This window comes from Mesocricetus auratus, unplaced genomic scaffold (genome assembly GCF_017639785.1).
Source record: "Mesocricetus auratus isolate SY011 unplaced genomic scaffold, BCM_Maur_2.0 Super-Scaffold_100014, whole genome shotgun sequence".
In the NCBI taxonomy this organism is placed as follows: domain Eukaryota; kingdom Metazoa; phylum Chordata; class Mammalia; order Rodentia; family Cricetidae; genus Mesocricetus; species Mesocricetus auratus.
The window spans coordinates 26,576,049-26,596,271 of NW_024429197.1; the positions used below are offsets into that span (position 1 = coordinate 26,576,049).

At 39.8% G+C, this 20,223-nt stretch overlaps 1 protein-coding gene across 2 annotated transcripts in view; it reads right to left on the minus strand.

Annotated features, from left to right (window-relative positions):
• Stil (STIL centriolar assembly protein) overlaps positions 1–17,014 on the minus strand; it is a 43,011-nt gene extending 25,997 nt beyond the window's left edge. The window contains exons 1-8 of one of the 2 annotated variants that reach the window (XM_040756950.1): positions 16,807–17,014; positions 14,221–14,303; positions 11,941–12,048; positions 7,337–7,449; positions 6,844–7,031; positions 5,362–5,609; positions 3,146–3,229; positions 1,380–1,466 (exon numbers count right to left, since the gene is read on the minus strand). In XM_040756950.1, the coding sequence (XP_040612884.1) occupies positions 1,380–1,466; positions 3,146–3,229; positions 5,362–5,609; positions 6,844–7,031; positions 7,337–7,449; positions 11,941–12,048; positions 14,221–14,231 (839 nt within the window). In that variant the 5' untranslated portion in view covers positions 14,232–14,303; positions 16,807–17,014. The remainder of the gene's footprint in view (positions 1–1,379; positions 1,467–3,145; positions 3,230–5,361; positions 5,610–6,843; positions 7,032–7,336; positions 7,450–11,940; positions 12,049–14,220; positions 14,304–16,806) is intronic. The other variant, XM_040756951.1, reaches the window with a different exon arrangement.
• Between the last annotated feature and the right edge of the window lie 3,209 nt (positions 17,015–20,223).

The following is a 20,223-nucleotide window of genomic DNA, read 5'->3' on the forward strand; positions in this document are numbered from 1 at the left end:
ATAACTATAAAAGTATCTGAAAAAAATTACAGGGATTCTTTTATTTTAGTAATACTCCCAGAGTGGGAAAAGCCTAAACAAGAAATAAAAATGTGGCCGAGCGTTGGTGGTGCACGCCTTTAATCCCAGCACTCAGGAGGCAGAGGCAGGTGGATCTCTGTGAGTTCGAGGCCAGCCTGGTCTACAAGAGCTAGTTCCAGGACAGCCTCCAAAGCCACAGAGAAACCCTATCTTGAAAAACAAAAAACAAACAAACAAAAAAAGAAAAATGATAAATTTGACTTAAAATAAAAACCTTGGGACTACAAAGATGGCTCAGTCATTAAGAGCACCTACTGCTCTTTAGAGGACCTGGGCTTGATTCCCAGCACACAGCTGGTAGATTACGGCCACCTGTAACTCTAGTTCCGGGACTACAGGCTCTCTTATGGTCCCTGCAGGCACTAAGCATGCAAATAGTACACAGATATATACAGGCACACTTAGAACAAAACAAACAATACAACACAACACAACAAAATAATTTGTCAAAAGCCTGGGTATAGGTCAGAGATGTATAAAGCTTTGGCTTGGAGACCAGCAGCATGAGGAAGAAGAATACAGTCTGGGAAAAATACTGTGACATTAAATGAAGTAACAATCTGAGGGAAGAAAGTTTTGCTCTAAGTAATTATGTGCTGTATGTACAGAGAGAAATAGGGAAAGAGAAAAAGGAGGGCATTGCATGACCTTACAAATTAATGAGAAAGAAGCACAGTCCAAGAGAAAATAGCCAAGACAGCACTCAGAAGAGGTCACAGATGCTGGAAAATACTGTGCTGCTTCTATTAGATTAGCAAAGATTATCAAAGGCTTTTGTAACCAGAAACAGCAGCTCACACCTGTAGTTCTAACACTCAGAGGTTGGGGCAGCAAGACTGCCCCTGAATTCAAATTCAATCTGGGTTATTCAGTGAGTTCAAAGTCATTTTGGTTAGAGATAAAGACCCTGTCTCAAAAAACTGAAGAGAAGGCAAAGAAAGGCTCTCCACTCACCTGTTTTGAGCTCACATCCTGCTTCTCTGCCTTTCTGTCTAGCCATACCAGCATCCTTACTGTGTGATCTTTCACTCAGAGCCTCTAAGTTAACACAGCCTATGCCTACCTGTGATAGCTACATAGCTTTCCTGCCTACTGTTCAGTCTTTAGAGCTGTCAGTGCTCTTAACCTCTGAGTCATCTCTCCAGCCCAAGGATTATTTTTCTTAAAGTATGCATTTATTAAGCATTATAAAAGATTAAAACAGTACATGTATTATACAATTTACTGTAACATAAACCAATACAATATAGACAGAAAAACAATAGAACGAAAATACTATAGAATAAAATATCACTTGCCTTTCCTGAATAGAAGAACTGAACATGTATCTCAAGCAGCAAGCCCATACTTGAGGGCTATAGATGTGTATAATTCCAGAGAGCCAACTAAAAGAAAATGACAGAAAGCAAATAATTAGCCAAGTATGGTGGCACATGCCTGTGGCCCCAACACCTGGAAACTGTGGCAAATTCCAGGGTAGTGTGGGTTATACAGGGAGATTTTACCTCAAAATAAAAAACAAAAATAAAATGAAAACTCCCTACAAGTTATTTTTAAATTAACAAGCTTTGGATCACATCCTTTCCAAGATTGCTTCTTGATACTCAACAGCAGTACATTAAAAGCTTCACAAATAAGAAATCACTTTGATAATTCAGAGGCAGACTACATCAATATATATGGCAACACAAATATATCACATCTACATAAAGAGATAAGTACGTGTTACTTGTTCTCTTTCACTTGTATGTAGGAGAGAAAAATGGTTTGTGGAGGCAAAAGTAGGATGTCAGAATATATTAGCCTGGACTGGAAATAAATTAGAAGAAACTAAAGTTTGTGGCTTAAAACTAGAATTGTGAAGAGGAATCAAATGCTATAATATATACATACAGGTAGCCCAAAATATAGATACTTTATAATAAAATCCCCACAATTGCCAGGCAGTGGTGGCACACACCTCTAATTGCAACATGCAGAGGCAGAGGCAGATGGATCTCTGAGTGCAAGGCCAGATTGGTCTACAGAGCAAGTTCCAGAACAGCCAGAATTACAGAAAGAAAGTATATCTTTAAAAAACTAATACCACAAATAATAATAATAATTCACAGAGATCCACCAGCCTCTGTCTCCCAAGTGCTGGGATTAAAGGTGTATGCCACCACCATCCAGCCACAATTACTTTTTTACACTGTGGGGTTTTTTTATAGTGTTCATTTGATAGGTAAATCATATATTTCATTATTGGCTATTTGTAAATATCTTAGCACTTCAGTCTGAGTATAAATTCCTTGAGAAGGGATTTTAAGCCCTAACAGAACTAAACATGCTATGCACCTAGAAAGCACCTAAGAGAAATACTGAGTTTCTGAATCATCTTTCTCAAAGTCATTAACCCACTTACTGTAAAGAAAAAACCATTAACACTAAAGGGAACTTCTGTACAACTGCATGTCAAGAGATTTTAAATTTTACTATGTTGAGCCCTGGATACTTCAAGATACCACAAAGCCAAAGGTAATGAGAGAAGGTTGGAGACCTTCAACTTCAATTAGGATTCAGAAATAATGTATTTTAGCTACTCTAATAGTAAAACACAGACGCTAAAGAATCACCAACTTTTGTGGCTTCATAAAATGAGCTCAAGCCAGGCATGAGGCCCATTCCTTTAGTCCCAGCACTGTGAGTTACATGAGGCCCATTCCTTTAGTCCCAGCACTGTGAGTTACATGAGGCCCATTCCTTTAGTCCCAGCACTGTGAGTTACATGAGGCCCATTCCTTTAGTCCCAGCACTGTGAGTTACATGAAGGCCCATTCCTTTAGTCCCAGCACTGTGAGTTACATAAAATGAGCTCAAGCCAGGCATGAAGGCACATTCCTTTAGTCCCAGCACTGTGAGTCTCTGTGAGTTACTGGCCATACAGGGCTACATAGAAAGGCCCTACCTCAAAGAGAAAAAAAACAACCAAATAAACACAAAAAACCAACACAAAAGATGAGCTCAATACTCATAATACACTTAATTATCCCAATTTTGTGGATACACACTAGAAAATACTTACATTCCCACTAATGGTAGAGAATAAACCTTGGGATCAGATTCCAACAAAAGGAGCAATTTTCGTGTCTCGTCCATGGTAATATATCTAAATAGAAGATATTTATGTAAGAATAATTTTAATGGCTCACACCTTTAATCCCAGTACTCAGGAGGCAGAGGCAGGTGAATCTCTGTGAGTTTGAGACCAGTCTGGTGTACAAGAGAGAGTTCCCAGACAGACTCCAAAGTCACCATGTCTCGAAACACCAAAAAAAAAAAAAAAGAGAATACTTTTAAGGATATTCTTTTAATTCAAAAAAGGCAAACCGAGTCTTGAAGCAGATTTTAGATAAATGGATGAAAAGGAGACTACAGAGACAATATGTAAAACTTTTTGCCTATTGAGTCATTTATTACATACTTAAAATAATTTACTCCTCAAACTTTACTTGCATGTTACTTTTAAACAGTGTTAACATTAAAAAAGGACAATTTCAGAACCAATTAAGTTACTGGGAAAAGTGAAATTCCTGTTACTGGAAGTATGCAAGTATCCAGGCAACTTGGTAAGACAAATGTGACTTCTCACTGAAAGAGACGGCATTAAGGGAGGTATAATTAATCCCCCATACGCATTCCTCCAACCTCTGCCAAAGAGTATGATAACAAAACTCAAAACCCACGTTCCCTAAAAGGACTCTATAAAACCATGGGCTGGATATAACACTAAGGGAGGGGCTGATGAGATGACTCAGTGACTAAGCCCATACTGCTCTTGCAGGGGTCCCGAGTTTGGTTCCCAGCACCCATGTTGGGCAGCTCACAACCACCTGTAACTCTAGAAGATCCAATATCTTTTGGCTTCCTGAAGTGCCCACACTGACTTTTACAAACCTACTGTTAGATACACATACATACACAATTAAAAAAAAAGAACAAACTAAAACTGAATATTCCTGTGTCCTGCTTAACACCAGAATACCAAGGGGTCACAGATAGATAATGCAAAGACAATTCATTCCGTGTGAGCACATGGACATTAGCACAAATAAAATGAAAATCACTTGTTGGTTAATTTTAAAAGAAAAAAAAGCTCACATTAATACTTTATTATTCCAAAAGACATAAAGGCTTCATTCAAATAGTTTCTGTTGATTATAGATTTTGATCACTTGTAATATAATTAATATATTACCTTCTCTGCCATTCAACTAGCAGCCAACACTCTGGTCAGAATGTGAAATTCAAAATGGGACTTCCTTGCTACTCCAAGGAAAAAGTCCTTTTTTCTTCTTCTGTTAGAGTAAAGCCTACCATGGCCAATGTTTTTCGCTCTAGAGACCTAACAGGAACTAGGGTGGAGTCGGTGGGAAGTGAAGCCACAAGTGTAATGCTTACAGCCACTTCTGCTCAAACCTTCAGGCATGGATACTTCCACTGTGGAAGCCTGTCAGGACATGTAAAGTGACAAATCAGGGACACAGTCCTGCTGAGGACCAGAAAGCATGCATCTCCACTGGACAAACTCAGGGACAGTGAGCTGAGAAGGAGTCTGCTCCTGCTTCAAGAGAACTCCACCCTTAAGCAGCTGACCTTATGAGCAAGAGCACTGCAAATCTTTAATTGGTATCACTATGCAGCCCTGGTGATTTCTGGAACTCACTATATAGACCAAACTATGGGCTCAAACACACAGAAATCTGCCTGCTGCCGCTTCCTAAGTGCTGAGAGATTAAAGGTGTCCTGAAATCTATTTTAATATAATTTTTTACCACCAACTTTTTTGTAGTGTGAATCAGTACAATTTTGCAACAAAAATTAATAGGCTGTGTTATACTGCAACAGCTGAGTGTATGTTTTTCATGTACAAGACCATGGGTTCAAACCCCAGCAACAAATATTTAGAAATAAGTAATCTTATCTCCCCTGATTACTGATCAAATGGCATCACTGACATGAAACTGACTACATTATTTAGTACTACATAGGTATCATTAATTCACAAGCAGTGGTGGCACATGCCTTTAATCCCAGCACTCGGGAGGCAGAGGCAGGAAGATCTCTATGATTTCAAGACCAGCCTGGTCTACAAGAGCGAGTACTAGAACAGGCTCCAAAGTCACCACAGAGAAACTCTGTCTCAAAAAACCAAAAAAAAAAAAAAAAAAAATGAAAGAAAGAAAAATGTATTAGTTCAAACAATATTTATGAGCTTAGACTAATGGATCTTTTACTTACCCATGTTTATAGGTTCCTTGAACTTGGGAAATATTCAGATTACTACTTAAGTTTCTTGCCAGAGCTGTAGGAATAATGGGGATAGGCTTCACAGGTACACATTTGAAAGAATTTGCTAGAGTTATTGCTGCCCAATGAAAGTCAAAATCCACACCATCCACACTCTCCCTGGAGGTGATTTGAGCTCGTAGGGAAAGCAGCTTTCCAAAGTCCAAGAAATCTTTGCAACACACATGGTACTGTAAAGCCTAAGGAGCCAATATTATAAAATTTTAACTTTGAAATGCATCTACAGCTTTAAAGTTCATTTAACATTGTTACAGATAACTCTATAGTATCTTACAGTGATAAAATTAAATCAGTTTTAAGCCAGGTGTTGGTGATGCACACCTTTAATCCCAGCACTCGGGAGGCAGAGGCAGGCAGATAAATCTCTGTGAGTTCGAGGCCAGCCTGGTCTACAGAGCAAGTTCCAGGACAGCCTCCAAAACAATACAGAGAAACCCTGTTGTCTCAAAAAACCAAAAAAAAAAAAAAAAAAAAAAGTTCTAATTCATAACATTTCAATTCTCATTTCTTCCACATGATCAAAAGATTATGTGAATAATTTGATCAACAGTCCTAAGCTCTACCATAAGTTTCCAACTAGGGAAAAATTTTTCTGTTTTGGTTTTTGAGACAGGGTTTCTTGTGTAGCCCTGGCTCTCCGGGAACTAGCTCTGTAGACCAGGCTGGCCTTGAACTCACAAAGATCTGCCTGGCCCTGCCTCACAAGTGCTGGGATGAAAGGCTTGTGCCACCACCACCCAGATGCCATTGCTGCTTTTTAAAATACCGGAACCAATCTGATGAGTAGAAACTGGAATCATTTTGCCTTTATTTGCATTTTCAAGATTACTAGTGAAGAGGAGTTTTTTGTTTTTGTTTTTTTGAGGGGGGGTAATCCTGGCTGTCCTGGAACTCACTATGTAGACTGGGCTGGCCTCAAACTCAGAGATCCACCTGCTCCTACCTCTCGAGTTCTGAGACTAAATGTGTGCATCAACACTGCCCAGCAACTCTTCAAATTCTTGCTAGGCAATTATCACTCGTAAAAACTTTACTATACTGGGTTGGGTGGTGGTGGAGTATGTAAATTATGACAGCCTTAGAGAACCTCAATCATTCCTTTTTGGTTCCTTTCTCATTATCCAAATTGTTAGAGTAACTTTCTTCCATATTTACCCACATCTACTGTGCCCTTTCTATTCTTACTGCTACACTAATTGGTTATTCAGTATTAAGTGATTGGCCCTGAGATAACATACAGAGTATATTGAAATTGTGTGTGTGTGTGTGTGTGTGTGCGTATGTGTGTGTATTTGTAACAATAATTTTTTAAAAAGCTTTGAAGAGGGGGTATACATGAGAGGGAGGAAAGGGTGAGATGATGCAATTATAATTTCAAAAAATTATTATAAAAAAGAATGTTATTAATTTCACCTTTAAAGTTGAAGTTAAATCCTCTGCATTATGAATGGTCATATCTCTTGAACAAAGTCCTTGAGTATGAACTTTGCAGGGGATAAAAAAATCTCCAGGAAGAGACGCAGTAGGGGTTCTTTCTAAGCATTCTGGTACTTCTCGACCAGGATCAAAGCGATCTACTGTCAATGTCACACCCTCTTCATCTGCAGAACAACAACAACAACAAAAACAACTATTACGTAGCATGCTACTTAAAAACATAAAATCACCAAAGTACATTTTAGGGAAGTATTTTGATCATACTGGTAGTATACTAAGAACTTACATTTAAAAAATGATTTGTTTATAGTCTACAGATGACTACACCATGAATTCTGTAATGGGTATTTTACTCATTTTCATATCCATGGTGTACAGCAAAGAAATTAGCAAAAGCACATACAATAGCTGCCTGAAACACATACACTTTCTATAATAGCCATACACGATACTTTTTACAACATATTACCTTCATCCACTGTGAGAGAACCAAGTAAGAAGCATGGCACATTTTTTTTATTCTGCTTAGCATGACGATAAGCAAGTCGGATGGCCTTTTCAGTTATCACAAGCTTTGGGTTTCTGAAAAATAAAGTCTTTTATGAATGTGGTATACCTGATTTCCTAAAAAGAAAAACCTTCTATAGGAGTACTGACTAAAATATAGCACTGAATTTTAAAAATGTACACAAAGATCACTATCAGGAGATTCCTAGTTATTGAAAAGCAACCCTGTAAAAGGTAAGGCCACCTGACATCATATTATTGGCCATACACTGACAAAGGTACAAATGTCACCCAGATTCTGACTTAACCTGGACCAGAGCAGAAACTGACAAACTAGGAGACTAACATGATTCTGTAAATAAAGTCTGATAGAGACAGTCACATTCACTTGTTTATATATCATTTATGTCCAATAACAGCATTCCTGAATACAAAACATAAATAAATATATTTAAAATGAAAGAGCTGGTCATGATATCATGCACCCTTAATCTCAGAGTTCAGGAGGTGCAGGCACATCTCTAAGTTTGAGGCCAACCTGGTCTACAGAGCTATGTAGTGAGTCCCTTCCTGTCTTTAAAAAAATAGGTGGGGGATGGCTCAGTAGTTAAGAGCTCATACATCTCTTCCACAGGTCCTATGTTCAATCACCTGTAATTCCAGTTCCAGGGAATCTGGATTCTTCTGGCAATTTCACTAACATGATTAAAAATAAGCACTAACATCATTAAAAATAAAATAAATCTCTTGGTGGCAGTGTTGCATGCCTTTGATCCTAGCACTTGGTAGGCACAGGTAGGCGGATTTCTGAATTCAAAGCCAGCCTGGTCTACAGGGTGAGTTCCTGGACAGCTAGGGCTACACAGAGAAACCCTGTCTCAAACAAACTCTAGTGTTTGCGCTCTCTCTCTCTCTCTCTCTCTCTCTCTCTCTCTCTCTCTCTCTCTCTCTCTCTCTCTCTCTCTCTCTCTCTCTCTCTCTCTCTCCTCCTCCTCCTCCTCCTCCTACCTTCACCTCCTGAGATTAAAGCATGTACCAGCAAGTGGTTTATGTGGTGCTACAGATAGACCACAGAGCTTCACAGAGGCAAGGAAAGCATTCTACCAAATGAGTAACACCCCTAGCCAAGATTAGACACACTTGAAAAATAATCATTCAGAACTTACAGAAATAAAAGATTAAAAATTCTAAGGATGAACTGGAAATAATATATAATATACAACTGTATATTATCTGATGAACTATACATATATAAACATTCTTTCATATATACATATCTATTTCCATATTTAAAAAGCAACCTAAATTTATGGCATAACTCAATGGTGAAACACTTGCTTAGCCTGCACAGGCTCTGGGTTGGATACTCAAGATGCCAACAAAAACAAAACAAAAAGTAAAACACAAAAAACCCTGAATGTATAAGTACAGCTAAGGAGAAAACAAACAGTAGAACTAAAAACAAATTATTCAAAATATATGAGCACAGAAAGCTGACAAAAAAAATTAAGAAATGTGGGGATGGGGGGGCAGACAGAAGCAGGTGGATCTCTATCATTTTTTTTTTTTTTTTTGGTTTTTCGAGACAGGGTTTCTCTGTGTAGTTTTGGAGGCTGTCCTGGCACTCGCTCTGTAGACCAGGCTGGCCTCGAACTCACAGAGATCCGCCTGCCTCTGCCTCCCGAGTGCTGGGATTAAAGGCGTGCGCCACCAACGCCCGGTGGATCTCTATCATTTTAAGGCCAGCCTGATCTACAAAGTGAGTTCCAGGATAGCCAGAGCTGTGTAACAATACAGAGAAACCCTGCTTGAAAAAAACAAAAAGAAAAACAAATGGAGTAAAATGAACAAGCATAACAAATAGTTAAACTTCCATAGGTCTTCCATCTTGTGTATGTATGAGTGACTGCATACATGTGAGCCATGTGTGTGCCTGGTACCCATGGAGGCAACAGATGCCCTGTAGCAGGAACAGATGGCTATTAGCTGCTGATATGGGAGCTAGGGATCAAACAGCGGCCTCTGTAAGAGCAAGCAGTATTAATCACTGAACTACCTTTCTAACCCAAAGACTCTCCTTAAAATTTTTTATTATACTTATTTATTTGTGGAATCTGGGGAGGGGTGGTCCTGGACATCTAGCATAATGTGTGAGGAAAAAAAAGGGACAATTTGCAGGAACTGGGTTCATGTAGGTCCAAGGGATCTAACTTAGGTCACTAGGCTTGGTGACAAAAACCTTAATATTGAGCCATCCCACTGGATCAAACCCTTCCTCTTCTTGTCAATGGTAGCATTCTTCTCTGTAAACTACTTTAGAACTTAAATTTTTGACTTGTGTATCTCCTACTGTTTATGGCAATCACCAAATGCCATGTTTTCAAAATACCTTGTTTTAGCCAGGTAGAGTGACATATGCCTGTCCCAGCATTTGGTAGACAGGAAGGAGACTCATAAGTTCAAAGCCATCCTAGCTACATAGAAAAACTGAGGGCAACCTGGGCTGCATAAGACCCTATCTCAGAAAACAAACAATAACAAACAACAACAAAACCCTTGTTTTGTTCTTTCTTCTGATCTGAATACTGCTGATTATTCTTATTACATATAACAAACACTATTTACTAAAAAAATTATACCCCATGTACTATTGCTAACCGTTTTACAAAGCCTTTCTCATTTAATATTTGTAAAAGTCTATGAGACCAAGAATGGTGACGCATGTTATAATACTAGCATTCAAGAGGCCAAGGCAAGAGGAACGAAAGTTTAATGTCAGCCTGGGCTACATAGAAAGTTCAGTTTTAGCTTAAATATCAAGATCCTGTCTCACAAAACAAACAAACAAACAAACAAACAAAAGGATGGTGGCACACACCCAGAGACAGGCAGATCTCTGTGAGTTTAATTAATAATTAAGGTCAGCCTGGTCCACACAGTAAGTTTCAGGCCACCTGAAGTAAGACATTTAGAAGTACCAGGAAAAGATCATGTGTTGCCCCTATAGTAGAGTGTTTATTTAGCATACTCAAGTACATGAAACACTCCAGGGGCTACACATGATCCTTTCCTGGTACTTCTAAATTTATTTTATAAATAAGTAAACTAATTTTTGACTACTTTATTGAAGTTATTTAAATAAGAATTGGTTAGGATCAACCCTGTGGTGAAAAGCCCTCCCCTCCCCCCAAAATAAGAATTGGTAAAATCAGGAATTGAGGGTCTAGACAGCCTGACTCCACTTAAGAGTACCTTAAATCACCAAGGCAAAAATCTAAGTTGGGTGGTGGTGGCACATGCCTTTAATCCCAGCACTCTGGAGGCAGAAGCCAGCCTGATGTATATAATAAGTTTCAGGACAGCCAGGGTACAGAGAAACCCTGTCTCAAAAAAACAAAATGAAACAAAACAAATCCTTGATTACTGACAAGTACCTACAAATAGACTGACTATAACCTATCCTCTGTAGAATGCTTTTTAGCAAGTAAGTCCTTAGACACAACAGTTCAACTGATTACTATTACTTTAAGTCTAAACCTCTTTCAAAAGGTCCTAAAGAGAACTACATTTATGCCTTCTAACTTGATCAATTCCATCTCAGCTCTATCTTCTCACGTTCCACACAGACACCATGCTGAAGCATGAGAAACATTCCTACAATATTCAAAAACTTAGATGTGCAGAATATTTTTACTATGAAATTATGACTATTTCTCAAAAGCATAAGGAAGATTTAACAAAAAGAATTTTGATCTGATGGGAACTTTTAGTGAAAAAGTAAAGAAAAATGAATACATGTTGGGCGTAGCTTACCTGAAATACTTGAGACCACAAGAACTTAGTTTGGGAATACTTGCATTACAAAATCTTGGAGATAGAACTCAAATCTAAATATGAAATTCATTTATGTTTATAAACACCTATAGTTTGAAAGTAATTTTTATGTAACTGTATTGTGTATGTGGGTAAGATGTAGAATGTAGCACTTCATTCTATCTTGTCGACAGTCAAGAAGTTTCACATTTTGAGGACAAGTGCCTTTACCCGCTCAGCTGTCTTGGCAGTCCAAGCTTCAGGTTTTAGAATCTGGGGAAACGGTTCCTACCAGGCAAGCACAAGGACCTGAGTTTGGATCTTCAATATCCACATAAAAGGTGGGAACAGTGGCACCATCTGTATCACCCCAGTGTCTGATGGAGTGGGCTGGGGGATAAGTTGGCCAGCAGTCCAGCTGAAAAGGCAAGCCCCAGATTCAGTGAGATCCTGTTTCTAAAGATAAAGTAGAAAGCAATAGGGGAAGACACTGGGCATCAACCCCTGGCTTCCACATATGCACACAAATCAAAAGGGAAGAAAATGGACTTTGGGATATAGGCAGTTCAATTTGTATTAGTAATAACATTTAAGCTTGTCTTACATATTCTTTTTTTTTTTTTTTTTTTTTTTTTGGTCTTTACAAGACAGGGTTTCTCTGTATTGTTTTGGAGGCTATCGGTCCAGCCCAGCCTTTACATATTCTTTTATGATTCATGCTTATACTGGTTTGATTTGAAAAGAGAAACATACCTGTAGTAACTAAGATGCAAGTAGATGAAACCTCCAATTGGCATGGGGTTCCAGAGTGCCAATTTTGATGGGGGAAAGTGGAAAGGTACCATCTTGCTTGAAGAAAACCTTTAAAAAAAATTAAAGTAAGAGGAAAAGCAAACAGTATAAATTTTAAGTTTTTTTTTAAAGATTTATTAATGTGAGTGTTCTGTCTACATGCTCCTCTGCTCACCAGAGGAGGGCAATGGATACCATTACAGATGGCTGTGAGCCACAATGTGGTTGCTGGGAATTGAACTCAGGACTTCTAGAACAACAGTCAGTGCTCTTAACTGCTGAGCCATCTCTCCAGGCTCCCCACCCCCATATAAATTTTATATAAGAATCAATTAATTCTCTTTGTCAGGCATTCCAAATCCTTAGGAATTCCAAGCCAGACTAAAAAACTGGCGAGGGAAACCATGTTAAGGACTTGAGTAAACACAAACAAGAAATAATAGCAGCGCTTCCCTGAAGAGTTATATTGAATGTTGAACACATATGTAGAATACTTTAAAATAATTTCCAATTCCTTGTCAAGTGCTCAATGTTGTCTTTTTTTCTCTCATTTTTCAGTCTACAGTACCTTTAAAGATCGATCTACCATAATACTTTCCTAAGCATAATAAAGAAAGGGTCATGTCAGCTGAAATCCTAATTATAACACTTATTAACTATATAACAATAGAGTGATCAATACTTGTAAGGAGAGACCTATGTGTACTTTATTATTTAAAAAAATACTTTGAGGGGCCAGGCATGGTGGTACCCACCTTTAATCCCAGCACTTGGAAGACAGAAGGAGGTCTCTGAGTTCAAGGCCAACTTTGTCTACATACTGAGTTCTAGGACAGCCAGGGCTATGTAGAGAGACCCTGTCTCAAAATGGATAGATGGATATGGGTGGATGGATGGATGGATGGATGGATGGATGGATGGATGGATGGATGGATACATAGATGAATAGATAGATAAAATAAAAAATACTGCAGTAGTGTGATACAACAGAAGGATCAAGATTAAAGTAAAAGGAATATGATAGCGTTCCTGATCATGTTTCCTATTGTCTTTAGCAAGAACATCTGGCACAAAGGAAGCAACAGAGAATATAAAAGCTCCCCATAGGCATATCTGTAGTTTAGAATAGAAAGAAAATCCATATGCCAGCATTAATTGTTCCTCTCTAGGGGGCAATAAAATGGTCCAAAGAACTAAATCACCCAAGCCAGTCTGCCAGATCCTCCATGTAATAACAGACTTAGAAGAGCAGGGACAGGTGGCCAGCTCCTCCTTCTAACTCCACATAAAAGGAAAGCCTTAGGGAAACATGGAGAAACTTGTGATGACCACTGTGAGATGATTACCAGCAAGGTAAGATGACTCAGTGCTTAGAAAGAAGGAACCCCAACACTTTTCTACTCCTCTAGGATGGAACCAGTAATCTAACTTACAACCTCAGTTCAGGTAATGTCTCATCAACACGACATCTATGGTAGTAGGGGAGAGAGAAAAGGGAGCTAATATTTACTAAGTAGCCATTATATGCCTGTTCCTTTAAGTTTAATAAGCATATTTAATACATTCCTGGTAATGGATTAGAAAGTGATCACCATCGTCATCTTACAGTGAATGAACTAGGTCAAGGGATACATCTAATTAAACATGGAGCCAGATATTACTGATTCCGAAGGCTGTGTTCTTTTTTCTCTTCCAGTATTCTATCTTAAGTTAACGTGGGCAGCTGCAAAAAAACCACTGTGTGAAAAATATTTTGAAGCCAGGCATCGTGGCATGTGCCTGAGGTCACAAAGCTTGAGAGGCCGAGGAAAGAGTATTTAAATGAGTTCAGTGTTTCAAGACCAGCCTCAGCAACATAGTAAGACCTTCATCTGAATAACTAAACAGGCAGGCACAGTGAAACGTGCCTGTAATCCTACTATCTGTGAGGATGAGGGAAAAGAACTGGGTGAGTATGATGCCAGTCGGGGCTACATAACTAGACCGTGACTTAAAAAAATAAAATAGGACCTGGAGAATACTTGCTTCTCTAGCAGAGGACCTGGATTTATTCTCAGCACACACATGGAAGTTTACAATCATCTCTAGCTCCAATTCCAAGGGATCAGATACTTTCTTCTGGTCTCCTTGGGTACCAGGAATGTATATGGCACAAATACATAAATACAGGTAAAACACTCATACACATAAATAAAAAGAAATGTTTAAATATATAAATCAATAAAAATAAAATTTCTGTACCTGGTATTCATCTGGGACTTTTTTAGAGGAACTCCAGGCTCTATTTTGGTGAGTGATTTACTCAATTTCTGGTCCTCAGTACCCTATAGAAATAAAAGAATATTGTTAAACGTAGAAGAAGAAATATTACTTAACCACATTAAAAACAAAATTAAGCAGCTTACATGAAAAGTAACTGTAGATTAATAAAACTAAATACTTGTCCTATGTTCAACGTCCAATACACACACACACACACACATACACACACACACACACACACACAAAGATTAAATGTTAGTAATAGGTTTTGATTGCTTTCATACTTGAGTCATTCAGCCTATAAACTAACTTTAATATTTAATTTAGTATACCTATTCATTAAAAGATACACATATTTTGCCCCCAAATCCTTTTCTTTCTTTTTTTAAGACAAGGTCTCATAGCACAGGGCTTTAATCCCAGCACTCGGGAGACAGACATAGATGGATCTCTGTGTTTGAACCCATCCTGGTCTATATAGTGAGTTCCAGAACAGCCAGGGTTATGTAGAGTGACCCTGTTCAAAAAATGAAAATAGAAAATGTTGACCTATAGAGAAAGGACTATGTAGTCTGTATTCTGCTTCATTATACTGAATGAAGCAATCCAGTGGGAAATTAGACATATGGACTTGAAACTCAAGAGAGGTGGAAACCAAAGGTTTGCTGTATGGATGAGTGGGCACAAAACATTAGTGAGAATATCCAGCAAGTGTGAATATGGATCCAAACCATCAACACAGATTATTTCACAAGTCAGTTTGTAGGGACAGAGAATTCCTGTTTATCATCACAAGAGTGAGCTTGCTGATGAGTTCATTTTAGTTGTTTATAAAATTTACTCATAGATTTTCCTGTTTCATATGTGTCTGTGGTTTTCTGGGGATTATGAGGCTTGCCTCTCAAGTTCTGGTATTCAGGTATGTATCACTAAGTTGCCAACGTCTTTTTAACCTTTTGTGCAGTTTCAATCTTAGCAAAAAGATATTGTCTGAGGCAGATGAGGCAGCTTAGCACTTGCTGTGCAAGGCTAGTGACCTGAGTTCAATTCCCAGAATGCACGGTGGAAACAAAGAACAGACTATGGGAAGCTGTGCTCTGGCCTCCACATACGATCAGCTGGGCATGGACCCCTGTGCTCACAGACACATATTACACATACAACACAACAACGGTAATGATAACAGATAAAAATCCAGGGCCAATAAGATGGCTCAGAGGATAAATGATTGCTGCCAAAACAACTAGCAACTTGAGTTTGATTCCCAGGACATACAGTAGAGGAAGAGAAACAACTCCTGCAAGTCATTCTCAGACCTCCACATATGCACTGTAGTATGTACACACTCTCTCTCTCATGCGCGCACACACACATTCACACACAAGAGTAAATTTTTAACTCTAATAAAACTTTTAAAAGGAATTACTGACTCAAAAGGAATTACTAAAGGATTATTAACAGAGGTGTAAGTCATTTAGAAGAGATCTTTTCCATAATTTCCAAGGCTGAACATATATAAGAGAACATAATTCTAAGAATATGACCTTTAAAGATCAACTAAAAGCTCCCCATAGAGATATCTGAACTTCTTGAAATACAGGCTTTAAAAAAAAAAGCCTAGCAATCACACTGATAACCCTACCTCCATAAAGTATATAAAGTGCACTTTTCTTCACTAATGGGACTGTTTTGAAATGCCTTCTCTGTCTCTTCTTTTGTATACTAGGCATTTCTCATTTGAAAACAATCAAATGAGATTTGAAAACTAGCTTACCTTGACATAAAGCTTATGGCCAAAACCGTACAAAACGTAGACGTAGCAAAAATACTCTCCTGAGGTAATGTTATTATCATGTAGCAAACGAGAACCATTAACGTCATCCTCACCTTTTCTCCCTCTTGCCTATAGAAAGTTCTTTTCATCTTCCCACCTCAGCTGACCACATACATCAGCCTCCGGATTTACTGCCAAGTCCCTCCAGTGCAGGCACAAATGTGTCTAGGAACAAGCTTCTCGCCTGCTTAGAAAGTTGATGGCTTTTCTTCATATACAGAGTTTTAAAAAACAACAACCATAGTTAAGGCCCTACCCAATCGCTGCAACCATAACTCCTAGTCATTCATCCTCCATCTATCAGCAGTCTCCAAGACAGGACTGCACAGAGTGTCCTCCGGATTTATTTGGAATTTCCTACTAAACTCGATCATCCAACCTCCAACTCGAATGTTAAATCTCTCATGGTGACATCACTGACTCTTGTGTTCAGACAGTAATTCACAGCTCGCTTTTGACATAGACCTACTTCCTGTAAAACACCGACTATAAACACTGATCCCTTACACAGTGTGGGCCACATATCATAAAGAATGCAAGAGCGAGGATCAGGGTTTCAGTCCCCAAGAAATTTTTACAAGTGAAAGCCATCTGAGGCATGTCACAAAAGTACACCTCTTTAGTAGATAACAGACAAGGTTCTGAGGTCCTCTTTCTTTCTCCCCTGGCCGCCCTGTGGTCACCAGTCCCGGCGCGCTAACCCGGACCCTCCCGGCCGGCTTGTTACTCACCCAGTTTCCCGGGCCCGGAGGGAGCCTCGGGGAATCAGGAGCACTGAGACACACCGTCGCTATCCTCACGGCCGCCGCCAAGCTGGAGTTTGTTTGTTGGGCACCCAAAGGCCGGCTCCAAGAAGCGTCCCGGATGACTGTGGCCCCGCCTCTAGGACGTTGGGGGTCGCGGGAACCTAGGCGGCAAATGCGGGCTGGAGGAAAACGAAGGGCGCGCCGCGCCTGCTGATTGGCCAGAAGCCCGACCAGTCCCGCGATAGGGGCGGTACTAATAGCGTCACGCAACGTCTCTGCGGCGTACTGCTGTGACAACCAATCGGATCCTGACCTGGAATTAGCTTGCCCAATCCCAAGGTTATTCGGAGAACCGAGGGCGCCACGAAAGTTCCCGATCGCGACTCGGAGGATTTAAACCTTCATTTCATCAACGGTTAAGTTCCGGGATGGGTTGGCCAAACGCATGCGCAAAAAAAAAATCCCAGCTGGCTAGCCGGATGTGCTCCCGGCACTGATTGAGCCCTAGCGGCTAGGATCCTTTCAGCCGAATTTAGTACTCTGCTGTAATCCTTGTACTCTCCCGAGGCAGGTGCTGAGACAGGAGGATCGCCACGAGTTCCAGACAAACTGGGATACTGGGACTGTTTAGAGACCCTGTCTCAAAAAGACTAGAGTCGGATGTAGTAGTGCACCGCCTTTATCCCAGCCTTCAAGAGGTGGGTGGAGGCGGAAGGATCTGCAGTTCAAGGCCTCTAAGCTACGTTGCAAATCCAAGAACAACCTGGTCTACATAAGACCCTGTCTCAGGAGAAAAAAAAAAAATGTTTTCAAGACCTTTAATGGACAGAGATACAGAAGGCTATGTTTGTTCCGGTTTGTTACCTAAAGAGGATCTTACAATTTTGGGAAATTCGTTGAACAAGAAAACTTGTGGCATTTATACTTATTTCCAGTGCTAATATTGGGGACAGTTGTGTGTGATTTGTGGGCGTATACCTTTGCATTCGCATGTGGAAGCCAGAAGTCCATGCTGGGTACCTTTAAGAGATGATTAGACATTATAACTTTAAAAATCAAAAGGAAGAAAGTACATCTATAATGTTAGGAGAAGGTAGCAGACGTGTACTTATGATTAGTTCGTGTTACATTAAACCTTAGATTGTGTATTTTTTTAAAAGGTGGGTGAAAACTAAATAAATTAAAGACTAGGTAATAATGCATCGATATTAGATTAATTGAAGTAAATGTACATACTAATATAGGATGCTAAAAATAAGGGAAAGTGGATAGGAGGTACTGTGGCCTCATTTTTTTTCCTCTGTAAATGTGAGTAGTGCGCCTGCTCAGCACATGCAGGGTCCTTGGTTGAGTCACTAGTACCACACAATAAATAAATACCTTAAAAAGTAAAATCTGGGGCTGTAGAGATGGTTCAGTGGTGAAGAGCACTGGCTTCTCTTCCGTAGGTCCAGAGTTCAATTCCCAGCAACAGCATTGTGGGTCACAAGCATCTGTAATGAGATCTGGTGCCCTCTTCTGGTCTGCAGGCACACATGCAAGTAGAATGCTGTATATGTAATAGATAAATATTAAAAAAAAAAAAAAAGTAGTGGTGCTGTAAAGATGGCTTAGTGGCTAAGAGCACTCTAGCTGTTCTTGCAGAGGACCTGAGCTTGGCTGGTTGGATCACAGTTGTCTTTAGCTCCAGGTGAATCAATGCCCTCTTCTGGTTTCCGTGGGCACCCCCACCCCTGACTGCCACACACATATACAGATGAACAGATGTTTTTATAAAAAGAAAAGCTGGGTGTTGGTAGTGCACACCCAGTACTCAGGAGGCAGAGTCAGGTGGATCTCTGTGAGTTCAGGGCCAGCCAGCTAGTTCTAGTCAAGGGGGCACAAAGAAATACTGCCTGGAAAAACCAAAACCAAAAAATAAATAAATGAATAAATTTTAAAAAGGCAACAAGAGAAGAGCTGAAGCATGTATTATCTTTTGAACAACTAAAACAGCGTTGCAAATCAAATGTCAGCAAGTTGTGGATTAAATGTTGACCCTGAATTTCTAAGCGGAATATGTATTTAATGCTATGTATACATAGTTTCTTTTGAGGTTTTTGAGACAGGGTCTCATATATCTCAGGTTGATCTTGAACTCACTATGCAGTCAAGGATGACCCAGATCCTCCTGCCTCTACCTCTCAAGTGTTGGGGCTATAGGCATGGGCTCCCATGCCTGGTTTATCTACTCTGGGGCTCGGACCCAGGGCTGTTGTGTATGTTGTGTATGGTGAGCTACATTCTACACCCCAGCGCATAAATAATCTTGACCAAAATGAAGAATGATCATCCTTGGCAAACAAGAAAATTGCCCTGAAGACAGCCAGCTGTTCATTTTTATTATTTTTCTTTGCAGTACTGGGGATGGCCTCAGAACCTTGTACACGTTTAAGTAAGTGCTCTGCTACTGAATTATGACCCCAGCCTTTTTTTATTTTTTCTTCTGAGACAAGGTCTTGGTAAATTACTTAGGCTGGCCAGGAACTTGCGATCTGGACCCAGACTCTTGAGTAGCTGGGGTTACAGGCATATTCAATCATGCCCAACAGGCCCACCTCTTTTAGAATCTTTACTGCTACTCTGAACAATGCTTCACAGAGATCTTTTCTCCAGCATGACTGCACCAGAAAACCTGCACTAGCCCTGGAGGACACCCTTTAATATCAGAGGACCTGGTTCACCAAAGTCATATGGGGAGGCATTTCCCCTATGGCTCAGCAGAAAGCTTATAATTGGTGCAAAGTGAGACCTGTGATTGGTGGAACTTGAAATACTGCTGTGACTGGTGCAAATACAGTTCTTCATTTGCATGCCACATCCACACACTCCTCCTTGTTATATAACCAGGCTATTCCCTGGCTTTTTGCATCAGCTGGGAAGGCATTCTTCTGTGCTGCCCCCTTGTGTTGCAACACAAGGCCCAATAAGAGGCTTCTGAAAAATGAAAAATTTAATATCTTTTAGAATTGGGATGACTTGGTTTATGTTTAGGAAAGCTTGTGTTTCCATGTATTTTTAAATATTTTCTTTGAGTAATGGTGTAAGTGCAACAAGATCCAATTGTTGTGCCACTTAGTCTCTCTGAAATTCTTTTTTGTTGTTGTTGTTTTGTTTTGTTTTTGAGACTGGGTTTTTCTGTGTAGCTTTGGAGCCTCTCCTGGAACTTGCTCTTTAGACCAGGCTGGCCTCAAACTCACAGAGATCCGCCTGCCTCTGCCTTCTGAGCGCCGGGATTAAAGGCCTGCACCACCACCGCCCAGCTCTGAAATTCATTCTTTTCCTACATATTATATGCTATTATGAATGAGTGTGTCTGTTAGTTAAAAGGCTGTCAAATGGCCACAGGTGGTCCCAGCACTC